Source organism: Zonotrichia leucophrys, chromosome 7 (assembly GCF_028769735.1).
Source record: "Zonotrichia leucophrys gambelii isolate GWCS_2022_RI chromosome 7, RI_Zleu_2.0, whole genome shotgun sequence".
NCBI lineage: Eukaryota > Metazoa > Chordata > Aves > Passeriformes > Passerellidae > Zonotrichia > Zonotrichia leucophrys.
Window position 1 is genome coordinate 20,539,261 of NC_088177.1, and position 12,611 is coordinate 20,551,871.

At 38.6% G+C, this 12,611-nt stretch overlaps 1 protein-coding gene across 8 annotated transcripts in view; it reads right to left on the bottom strand.

Annotated features, from left to right (window-relative positions):
* The window catches only part of PARD3B (par-3 family cell polarity regulator beta), a 392,041-nt gene that overhangs the window by 224,284 nt on the left and 155,146 nt on the right, over positions 1–12,611 (bottom strand). For all 8 annotated transcript variants that reach the window (XR_010440948.1, XM_064717877.1, XM_064717876.1 and 5 more), the window contains one exon: positions 6,659–6,750. Coding sequence is in view for 7 of the 8 variants with exons in the window: in XM_064717877.1 (XP_064573947.1) it covers positions 6,659–6,750 (92 nt within the window). In the remaining variant the exon portion in view is untranslated. The remainder of the gene's footprint in view (positions 1–6,658; positions 6,751–12,611) is intronic.

Genomic DNA, 12,611 nt, shown 5'->3' on the forward strand with positions numbered 1-12,611 from the left:
AAATCCCTAGCTGGGGATGATAGGGAGCATCGGTAGGCTGAGTATCTCCTCCTTGCTCTTCAAGGAACAGGCAGAACTCCTACCTCACGAAATCTTGAAGAATCTACTCTGTGGAATGCATACAGATACATTATTACAGGAGTCAAAAAGACCAAACTTTTAAAAAGCCTTTATGTCAGCGAAATTCCTCTGAAGTGCAAAGTTCACCCCAGCCAGAAACACAGCACTCAGCCTTGTTCCAACACATGCTGGCACCTCCCTCCCCCTAGCTGCACTGAAGGTACCTCAGGTCTCACTCAGGGGAGAACACCTGTCCAGCATGACCTGATCCAAGATGCTATACTATTGATTTTTAACCTGAAGAGGCTGTCATCATTTACTATTTAAATTCTTCTTTGTTTGATATTATTGATTTCTGACAGATTCTTTACCGTCTAGCACATTTGTCAACAAGGCCTGCCATGCATATTATTAAAAACACTGACAGGTACTGTTCAGCAAAGAGATAGAGAACGTGTACACAGTAGTGAGCATGCACAGCACTGGCAACATGGAAAGCAAAATTTAAACAGAGTGCTGCACATTTAGTGGTCATATTAAATTGCGAATCAATCTATTCCTCAGATTTGCAGTGTCCTGGCTGTGGAATACTATAGCTCCCTCTCCTGAAACCTGTATCAAGAATTAGCAGTTCGGGATTTACACAACGGGAAAAGATCTATTAGCTGAAAGCTTCTTTGCAGACAACCCAAGAACACTGAAGAAGCCGACCCAACACTGAGTACACAGATGCTTTAAAGGGAACCCTTGCCAGAAAGAAACATTCATTATGTGTTGCTGCAGCAAGACTGAGTTCACTAAGGTGCTTTGAGCTTCCCCAGCTACAAAGGCTTGGTAGAATTACTCTTGAAGAATGCAGTAGGCACAGCCTAAAGCAGATTAATTGTTCTGCAACACAGTGAAGACAGTACCTCAGAAAAGCTGCTTACTGCATGGGTTACTGGGCAAAACTTGTCATCATGTGTATGTCACAAGAACCTACTGCTTGAGTAAACACAAAGTATTTACCATTCCAGTGGCATTTACCTTTGCAATTTTAGTCATAGTCAACACTTTCTCAAGCATTTTTAAGAAAAGGTACTGATTAGTAAGGTGCCATATCTCAAAAAAATCTTTTAGTGCAGAATGTCAATGTTTCCCTTGCAAACAGAAAAGCACAGCTGATATTCTGAACATGCTATGTGGTGTTTTTATTGACCACAGCCAAGCAAAAGGCAAATTAAATGTCAGCCAGATGTAGAGAGCTCACAGATGCAGTTATTAAGCTGTATCTCCTTGCTTGTTCTTCACTTGCACCTCCAGTTCCATGCCTCTTCCTCCAACACTGCCATTCCAGAAGAGAGAGCATCCATCAACAAAAGGCGTTGATGTCTGGTAGAGAGCAAAGGCCTACAGGACATGGCAAATTCCCACAGGGCATTTTAAAGAGGAAGCATGCACAGATTTATCCAAATAAAGAGTCTGATGACTCTGCTGTGTACTTTTTTCATATACTAAACCAATACAGGTACTAATGATAAAAAATTCATCCAAAGAAGGCTTTCAGAGTATTCAGCTAAACTAAATCTGTCACACTTCTCATCCACCTCCTCCTTTTCCACATATTTCCTTCCCTGTTTTCAGCTAGGTGCTCAAGCCTTTGCTTAAAATGTCTTGAAAGTCCTGAAGAAGGAGCTGGAACTCAAGATGATATGTAGCATGAACACACGCAAATGATGAAAATCAGAAAAATATCTAAATAGGGCTAGAAAGCACCCTACAAGGAGGAGAAAAAGCAACTCAATGTGCAGGCAAGGGTAAGTTTTCCAGGCACAGTTAAGGAAACTGGTCAATCTTTTGTAAGAGACAGGAACAGAGCAGCTGCTCCATCCTACACAACACTAAACAAACTATCCCTAAGTTCCAATATTTACTATGAAATAATGCCACAATATCCCAGTTTCAGGTTTGAAGAGGAAACAAATCACCTTCTAACTAAAATGCATGAATCTAGTTGTTCCAGACTTTCTTTTCCCCCGGTAAAATTAGTTAGTGCTCACAAGATTAACCCTGAAGTTTTAGAGAGAAATCAGATAGCTGGCAAGCACTGGAGCTTTGTGTCTTTTTTCCTCAAATCAAATGGTTCCAATGCTCTTTTGTTAGACTAATGAAAGACACAGTAGGTTAAAAATAGGAAAACACAGAGAAGGAAAAAATGCTTCAGCTACACTTTAATTATGTATCTACAGTGCTTAAACCAAGGAACTGACCCTGACCTCTGCTAAAAAGAAGTGGGAAGACAGCAAAAGCGAACATAATGAAAACACATAATGAATTATCTATGCATAAATTACCCTTTGCGTTCCAACTAATCCACTGCTATTAAGCTAAACATCCACTTCCAAGCAGATTCGTGTTTACTGTTCCTTAACACAGTAATTTTTACTGAGAAAAGCAAGCTTTTGAAAACCAGTATTCCCATGTACAGTATGCTAAGGAATTCAGTGCTTAAAGTTGTGACAAGTACCTACCTAATCATCTACAGAGTATCAAGACACTGCTCTTACTATGAAAATCTTTCGGACCTAGTACAGAACATGAAAAAAGGCACAGAGAAATACAAAATTTTATAGACTGATGACACTAGCTTGGCTTCCTTTACCCTGAATATCATCTTTACTTGAAAATCAACAACAAAAAAAGCCACCTTCAGAATTTACAAGAGGATTGCCATTACTTAATCTATTGAAAAACATTCCAATGACCCAATGTTTTAAATCTCTCCTACAGTAAAATTCAACTCGCAAAATGTCAAATCAAAATTTTCAGACTCCCAAGGGATACAGTCCTGAAAAGTTTCCCAGTACTTCTGCAGTGAAATGTTTTAAGAGAATCCAGGCAAAGGGACTTCCCATTAACTTCTAAGAAGAGAAGCCAAAACCCCTCCATACTGACACTCATTTACTCCATGTGAAATTGATTTCCCCTACTTAAATCAGCAAACCTACTTTTTTAAAATCAAACCGTTTTCCTGCTTGAGTGAGGAATGTAAAACAATCCAAGTCTGGATCTTAAAGTTCAACTGACTAGGCTTCTTAATCATGCAATATTAATCATGGCACTCTTTCTCTGCTTCCCTCTGAAATACCCATTTATTGGCTGCACCTCAGACAGGCTGGGGCTCTGATGAGAAGGCTCAGATCATTTTCTCAGATGAGAAGCTGCTATTTTGGTAAAGCATTATAGGCCTTAAAGCTTACCAAACCCAGTGACAGGAAGGAAAGCAGGGAAAGCAGCAGAGCCAGTAGTAGTTTTCCTTCCTCCATAGCCCTTTGTCCACAGCATGGAGTAACTCACAATTATGCTGAAATATTACCTATATTAACATCTCTTGATGTGGCTTATTTAAATGAAGGGTTAATGACCTGGTGGTCCCTCATGGCCCTAAAAACTTTAAAATTCAACAAGAAAAACACCTGAACAAAGCAGAGTTTTGAGTAACTCTTTCAGATAGGAGACAAATTAGATATTAAGATGCTTTTTTACTGCTTGTGAAAAAATAGCCTTATTATTTCATATTTTTTATTAATAAAACCTTCCTTACTTGCATTCAATCAAATAAAGATAATTGAGACAGACAGATGGTCTCTAGTGACTCATTATTTCCCTTTATAAACCTTCTACTCCTAATGAAAACACTTTTGGAAAAACAGTTTAAAAAACTTGACTCACAAGAAAAGCCAAACAAAAATCAAATCATTGCTATAAATTTTAAATTCATTTTAAATTCATTGACTTTTGAAATTCCTGTGAATTTCATAGAGCTATGATCTAACTTTGCTTTACAAAATACTGCATTCAGAACCTCTCATGTTCATTGAAAAAGTGGAATATTTTACAAATACTCAAATATAATTCACAATTTTGATGAAAAATTCCTTATAGTACCCATCTCAATTCTTGCAGGTAAAACAGTGTTTTTAAAAACCACCTCAGGACACAGCAACCACAAATAAGGCATATTACGGTTATTACTCCACTGTGACTATGTAAAACTGCTCCTTTCTCTCCATTTTGCTTTGATTTTTATTTACCTGGCTGGTTTTGGCCAATATTTTTCAGACAATGCAATCTCAATCAAGATTAAGACAATTCATCTCAAAAAAAGAAAATAACTATTACCAATGCAAAAAGATTCTTGGGAATACCCTGTTCTGGCCAGCTTTCCCTTTTCTCCCTGTCTGTTCAACACTTACTTGATTGATACCCTGGCATCACTCTATATTCTTTATCACTCTTCCTTCCACGTTCCTATGTCAAGATAGTTTGCAGAATTCAGCAAAAATTGTAAGACATCTACAGAAACCTAAGCTTATTCTTGTCTGGTTTGTGACAGAGTAGACCTAGCCATTTCAGAAATCTGAATACCTGTGAAAAGTATCACAAGGGGTTTTGTCATTGTCAATGTTTCCAAAAGCCACCGAATAATGAAGTAAACAAGTATCACAACCTCCTTCTGAAGAATCCCAAATGCAAGCAATGAATTGTTTAACTCGATAAACAATAATATGCTCTCAGAAAATTCCTAAGAGGACTTAGATAGCCTAAAACACCCTAGTAAAGGCATAAGGAAAACAGTAAATATGAACAGTGTGCACAGAGCTTGATTAATCCCCATTACAAATTAACGGATCAAGAGACAAATGAGTGCATATATTTGGTGATGCATAATAATTACCTCAGGTGAAACAAGCTGTAGAAATCTTTAGCAACATTCCACAAACAGAAAATACGCATTAGTGACTGAACTAAGTTCTATACCTGCATGATGAACACTAATCAGCAGGCGTGTAACTTAGAGGCCCAGCAGGTGCAGGGAAAGCTGGAAAAGCACTCCAGTTCCTTTTCATTATGACACCATTCTAAAAATATGCATCAGTATCAGCAGGCAGAAGGAATTACAAAATGGCATAGGAACTGGGTGACAAGGAGGCCTTTAAGAGGGAGCAAAAACCCCAGAGAGATTGAGTTGAAAAACACAACTGTACCAAGATGATTAAATTGCCCATGAAACTACAGAAATTATGACTCAAAGAACAAGAAAAACTGAGAAATTAATTCCCTTAAAGGGAAAAGACAAATTTTGATTTGCCTTGAAATGCTGTGAAAGGAAAGGTGATCCTTCTCCACAAATCCTGGCATGGCCCAGATCACCAGCAATGTTCAAGTCCCTGATCTTGCTAACTTCCCCACAGGCATGGGGTACATATTCACGCCTCTTTCACAGACCCCATGTGGGTAAAAAGGGAATACTAAGACTTGTTTTTCTCTCAGATGTTTGCAAGGATAAATGCTCTAAGATTAAGGCATGCAGGTACTGTTTATTTCATGAGTTTTATCTTATACTGTTTTGACAAACAACTATAAGCTGCAGAATTATAGCAAATGACTATCTGCCATCATTAAAATTGAAACAGATTAATTTTTCACATTTTAGCTGTCACATGGAGGTTTGTCATGTAACACTTTTTAATTTAATTATACAACATGCTATATATATCTCAAGAGTTCTGCAACAAACATAAGATAATGGACAAAGTACTGAATTCCTCTACCTACTCAGAAAGCTGACTCCAACACAACCTGAATCACCAGTCAAAACTGAAATTTGAGCTTATGATGAGATAGAAAATCAGCAGCATGAAAACACTCCAACACTACCAAGGATCTGATCAACTTACTCTCGGAAATTAAGGCACCCTAGCTTGATAATTTGGTGTAACAAATGCTATCTACAAACCCATTATTTTTTCAATTTCATTTCAACCATTTAGAATTTTCCCTTTGATTCCAGGAGCAATAAACATTGTTACTCATTACTGAACTTCTTGAGAACATCTAATTTCTTCTCCTCTAGTTTCCACTATGCAGCTCTCAAGTTTTATTCCACTGGTTTCCAATGGAGATTATATATTTAAGTGTTGTTTAAAATTTAGACTGGTTAAAATAAAAGTTATTTCCTAAAACGTGAATGGAACTATGACCACATTCAGATAGGACAGCACAGGCCATCTCTAGTTTGTTGTAACTGCAGAGAAGAAAAGGATTTATTCCACCTGGCTTCTTTAGTGAAAGAATGCACAGGGAAATATTGCAAATATTAGCAATGGTTTACACTGATACAAAATCTACTACAGGATATAGCAAAGTAATAACCTTACCACTCAAAAAAAGGAGATAATTTTAGGATTATATAGTTCAGTTAAATAGTCATTTATTGAGATAGATGATTACAAACATTTTCTATCTTAAGACATGAAACACTTGCAGGACCGAATAAAAACCAAAACCTAGATTTCCCCCTTACCTTTATACTACAAACAGCACAAAAATTCCTTCATATTCATCAATGAGTGCAAGACATAGTCATGCTCAAATATGTGCTCTGTTATGTGAATCAAATGCAATTTTAGAGTGGGAAAGGCAGGAGGAAGAATAGATCATGGTGATAAGAAGCATAGTGCAGAACCAGAGGTGCAGCTGGAATGAGAAGTCAGTCTTGTATTGCATAAATTGACAAACCACACTTGAGCCAGCACCAAACAGAAGATGTTCCTACCTGCTAGGGAGCCGGGCCCTCTGAGCCAACAGCAGTTCTGTGGGTCCCGTGAGGTTCATCTCCCCATCCTGAAAAGATGCCTGGGAAGCACCCTGTTGAGAGATTTCAAAGGGCATATTGAAACTATGTACATAATAAAGCATAATAATAAAACATATATAATGCCGTGTTTGTGTTTTAAAATCTGTATTTGAAGACAAATTCATTCTTGAAATTACATCATCTCACTGACAGTGAGGACTAAAAGACTCATTCTGGATGGATCACCTGTGACAGCATTTGGAGAAACAGGAAGGTATCTAAAGTCCTGCTCCTTGTGCCAATCCCACCGCCCTTCCACTGGAGAAGCTCAATGTCTTAAAGTTGTACTGCTTTACCTTCTCTGCCTATCTAACCTGAATGCCATTCTCTCCCACTCTGAAACACTTCCTTTCACCCTGGAGATGACACAGACCCTGAGTAAACCCAACAGCTTTTTTTGTGCTCTATCCCTTGGCAGTGTTTATCCAGCAAAGACATATTTTCAGAGTAGCTTCCCGGAAAAAGATTATGCAGGTATTTGGACCATCAGACACAAAAATACAGTGCACACAGATGGACAATGCTAAAGCTCTTGAAAACTATTATTTAACTTTCTTTTTGTGATCCTTGGACTCAATGTTTGCATTTTTTTCATACTGGGAGAGGGAAATAGTTACCAATGAGATAAGACCACTGTCAGCAGGTGATGTATTAGCTTTAACATACTGTACTTCATCCCAACCCTTATGGCAATAACGTAAACAGAGCAAAATCTGTAACAAAGACCTTTCTTGGAGAGGTCACTTCTGTCAACTGTGCAACAGGAATAGAGCTGGAAGACATAAATCTTCAGCTGTCAACACACCAAAGGAATTAAATTCAGAGCCTGATCCTAACTAGATAAAGGCTAAAGTTAATAATTATTTTTTTGTTGCTGCAGTGGTACAGTTTTCCAGTGTATACACTTGCCATATTAAGTTGTCTCAAGGCAAAAGGTAGCAATGCTATAAATTAATTTCAAAGAAAGCCAACTAGATAGGTAATTTAATTTGCAATAAAAGTTCTGCACCAGTTATTAAAAGTTTCAGCTTCTCTCAAAAGATGAGGTTCTAAAGGTTTGGTGTTTCCAGTCCCTCAAAGATTTGTAGAACTTATTTTTAGTTTCTAAGTATCAAGAGAGTTGGGGGCAAGTGTGGGTTGCCTTGTGCTTCAAAATCATGAGCAGCATTGTAAGCAAACCCTTGAGATACAAACCAAGCTGGACCCTTTTTGGTTTGCATGGTGCTTCTGAACCCAGAATACTGGTAGTGATGCTCCTTGTGTGTTAATTAGAGCAGAAGTCAATGGACTTGGCTTCAACTGAATGACCAATATAGTTCACTCAAAGTCATCTTCCGTCACTAATAAAGAACCACTTAAAAAAGCTGCGTATTGAACATGTGCCATCTCTTCCAATCACTTTCCACAGCGGAATCACATGTCAAGGAACAATTGTTGTTATATGAAGTATATTCCATACTAATCTCATAAATCAAGAGTTTGACCTCAAGCAGTGCATTACCAACAGAAATCAGACACACAGCCTTCCTATGTTAAAATTCCATCTTGACAAAAGCTTTAAAAAAAAGTCTTGGTAGCAGATGTTGGAAGCAGACAAACACTTAACAGTAATGCTCGCAACCATGCAAACCTCTGTTAGCCTGCCACTGAAAACACTGGTGCTACAAAGGCTCTTCTTTATGGAAAGTTAAACATAGTCACACCATGAGCAGATTCAGGGTTGTGATTAACTAGACCCTTTTCTCCCAGACACTGGCTGCAACACAGTACATGACACAGAACATGCTACTCATGCCTCAGAACTGTTTTGCCATCTGAAGCCTCCCCTGCAGTCTACACAAGCAACATAAGCTATGCTACTCCTCTGTCTCTGGGCTTTTGGTTACTGCTGTGTTGTAGTGCGTTCAGTTAGTTTACTGTATTGTTCCCCCTGTTTTATGTAAATGGTTCTGCCCTTCCCAGTTTTCCCGCCATTTGTACTGACTGTCCGTTAAGTTATATAATTCCTCCTCCCCCTTATTTCCTTATAAGTAAACTTTTTCTCCTCCCTAGGCCCAGTCAATCACCCCCCATTCCTCCCCGGTTTCCAGAATCATCTTCTCTCTGAGGGCTGTGGTTGGCTGTGGTCCCAGGGCCCCTCCCTTACTTTGTATTGCTTGGGTTTTCCCTTATGTCAGTTATGTTAAGTTCATCCCTTCACCCTTCCCTACTGGCTCTCTATAAACCCCTCCTGTGTACACCCACCTCCTTTATAACCTTGTTCCACCCCCATTTCGGGGTTTCTCCCTGGTTGTCTCCTTGGGCTTCACATTAAATCTGACTTGACCCCATCGAGAGTCCAGCTCCTTATTCCCCGTCGTGTTGGCAGCGAGACCAGTCCACAGGCGAGCACAGCCCGAGGCCCTCACAGCCGACGCCGAGGGGTGCTCGCATTGGATTGCAGCTGGGTGTCGGCCTGCCCTCTGCTAGCCGGACTCTGACCTCCCAGGCCAGATACACCCTCACCGCACTGCTGTTTTTGCTGTACTGAGATTACATCCATGCTTGTGCCCTATCTCCCATTTCTTGGGAAACAGATTGCCCAGCAATGATAAACACAGAGGTTCAGAACACAATCTCGTATCTTGTTTCTGTTGACTGATTCACAGATTTTTTGACCAGAAAAAAAAAATTCTAATCAACAAGTATAATCTCACACTTTAATTTGCTGTGTGGCGCAGCACAACATTGCTAAGAGCACAGTTAGACTCCAAGATAAGCAAGAGGTCCTTACAGATAGATGGCAACAAACAGCTTTCTTTTCTGCTAAAGGCCAGAGCAGGAGAAAGTATCTTGAAGTTTGATAAGAGGATTGTAATAGATACCAGAGGTATCAGACCTTTGGAAGAGATCTTCCAAAATAGATTTATAAACATGTCTCATGTTTCAAGGCATGATTGGTCCAGTGCCAGAAAATAATAGGGTAGCCTTGTGGGGCACCTGACATTTTAATATTTCCACAAGATAAACCTTCTGTGAAGAATTACAGGATGAAATTTGGAGTCCATAACACTTACAGTTTGCATTTTCTGTTTATTTTATTTATGGGTTTTTTTGGGTTGGTGTGTTTTTTTTTATTATGGTGTGGAGGCTTTACTTGTTTAAATTTAAGGGTAAAAGCTTCTAAAGAAAAGTTATCCTCTTCTAACTGGAGAGAAGTGTGCTGAAGGATGTCAGAAAAAGCTTAGTGTCAGAGGCCCCATCCTGCACACCACTGCCTGTTTAGATTTGTAGGAGTATAGTGCTCCCACATATAACAGATTATCACATGCTCAAGTCAATAAACACAAAGCCAGATATATTTGAAGGCTTAACTGATCAAGGAAACATGAATCATAACACTGACATTCTAAGTGAGCTCTCTGAGAATGACATTAGAGCTCCAGTCACGTAACAATCACTATAAACGGACAAATTCCTTTCATACTTGAGCATTACATTAGAAGCACAGTAAATTTAAACAGATCATCTCCTGACAAACAAGCAGAATAATAGCAAACCAACAATGCACAATTAAAGACACTGTCAAAAGACAATGACCCAATACACATAAAAATACTCAATCTCTCGTTCAGTGTTTAAAGACTGATTGTCAGTTTCTCAATAGTAGCAGGATTAAGGACAAACTGACTAACAAACCTTGACTCAAATTCAGCTGACATTGTGACAGATTTACAGAGACAGAATTGCAGTATTCACTTAGGACACAGGAATAAAATGCAAAATCGTGTGGTAAAAACAAAATCCAAGGAAGCATAAGCATCTAAGAACAGTGTAATTTTAAAATTTATTTACATAGGCATAATTTGAATTAAGCAATTCTTCTTAGTGCTACTAAAAGCACGTTCTTCAAATTAGGTGTAAGTAGAAGAGACTGATTCTATTAAATAGCCCTCTGCAAACAACTGCAACCCAAATGCCAGGAAGTCTTGTATTCCTTATGTGACAGCTCTGAAGTTAGGTAAATAGGTACATGAGGCAACAGGAGTGACAGAGTAGGTAGCAGTAGTGACATTTTCTACTTTGTGAACATCCACTCTTCTCAAGTCAGCATGAGCATATGTTTGTCCCAGCAATAAACATGATGAGTCGCTTATAGTCTTATTGAGCTTAGGGAGTATGACCAAGTCTACAGTCTTTTTCTTTAATTTTTGAAAAGGCTTGTTTCGTAAAACCCACAAAATATTGGAGGAGATAAGCAATAGTGGCACTTTTGGACAGAGATATCAAAGTATCCATTTTTTTGCTAGAAAAAGAGACAGAGAGACAGAATTGACTGAAAATGGTCAAACCAATCATTTGTATTTAAAAGGATGCAGTCCTGAGCAGCCAACACAGCAGTAGCTGCTTCAACATCCAGGCTGCCCACCAGTCCCACAGCTCTTTTTCCTCATTATCATAGCAACCCAAAAAATACGGATTTTGGTATCTCAAAAAAAAAAAAAAAAACTGTACTAGTTTGTTACCATTTGTTACCTAAACTCTGGGTAGAGTGTAGTTTTGAGTTCCATTTTAACTAAAACGAAATCTTTTGTTGAGGTTCTTCTGCAGCTGAAGTCTGCACATTCACTCAAGAACAGACTATACCACCTAGCTCAGCAAGAAAACTTCAGAAATATTCACAGGCCACCAGTGGCTATAGAAAGGCCCTAAATCACCTCAAGTCTGTCTGGCAGGCTCAGAACACAATTCATTCTTAAGACAAGTAAGTTTTTGGGTAGCATAAAATTGCCAACACATCATTTTTAGGAAAGCTGTGTAGTAAAAACCATCCTATCATTGAAAAAGCTTATTATACAACAGCCAACATGAGAAAAATCCCAAAATAGATAAATTTAGAGAAAGAGGACTCTAAATAAAGAGCTGGAGAAAATACTGAGTACAGGATGCTCTTGAGAGTATAAAATGGTCATCAAACACTAGCAATAAACTTGAAGGATATAAGATCTATTAATAGAAGAAATAACCACATCTACTCAAATTAGGACTCAAACAGTCTGGTATACCCAAGGGAAAGTATCTTTATCTGAGACTTTCTTCTAATGACAAAGTTAAAAGTGAAAATGTATGTCTGAAGTTCCAGTTTTCAGTACTGTATTCCCTGAGGGCCTCAGCTCTTTAAAACAAAGGAAAAGTATCCAAATCAAAGAGCAGAAGGTCATGGAGCAGGATGGCAGGCTGCAGAACTCCCTCTACCTGCTTGGTCAACAGCAAACCTTCTTCCAAGAAGGTTCAGTAAGAGTTCAGATCTCACCAACATAAACAGTGAGATGCAAGGAAACCTGGGGATGAAAGGGATGCTTAGTTTACAAATGCAGGAAATGTCTCATCTACTGCTCTCACAACAGACAATTTTAATTACTGTATTTAAAAATTGAACATTTTTAGCAACACTTTCAGGATCATGTGAGCATTTCTGACAGCCAGAATGAGTTTTAAAAGCCATAGCACTATACTTAGCTTTAAAAATCAATACTTTCATAAATATTCCCAAACCAATTAGCCTGTGTTATAAAGTTGTTTACCTTTACCTAGAACAACAAATGCAATACCTGACATTGCATAGAGAAGACCACATAACTCATGGAACACATACAGAAAGGCCCTTTGTTGTTCTGGAATAATATAACCAAGCACAGGTTAGAATACAATAACCCTATCTGAAGCAAAGTTAGACATATCTTGCTGCAATGCCCAGCAGTAGCATTCTATGCTGTTTTCAAGTTCTGGTACATAGCTTTTTAGGTCCAAAAGGCTTCTCTGTAGCTCACTTGGTCTGTTGGGACAAAATCTAAGTTGTGTATTCCTGAAGTGGCTAAGAGACTTTGTTCAA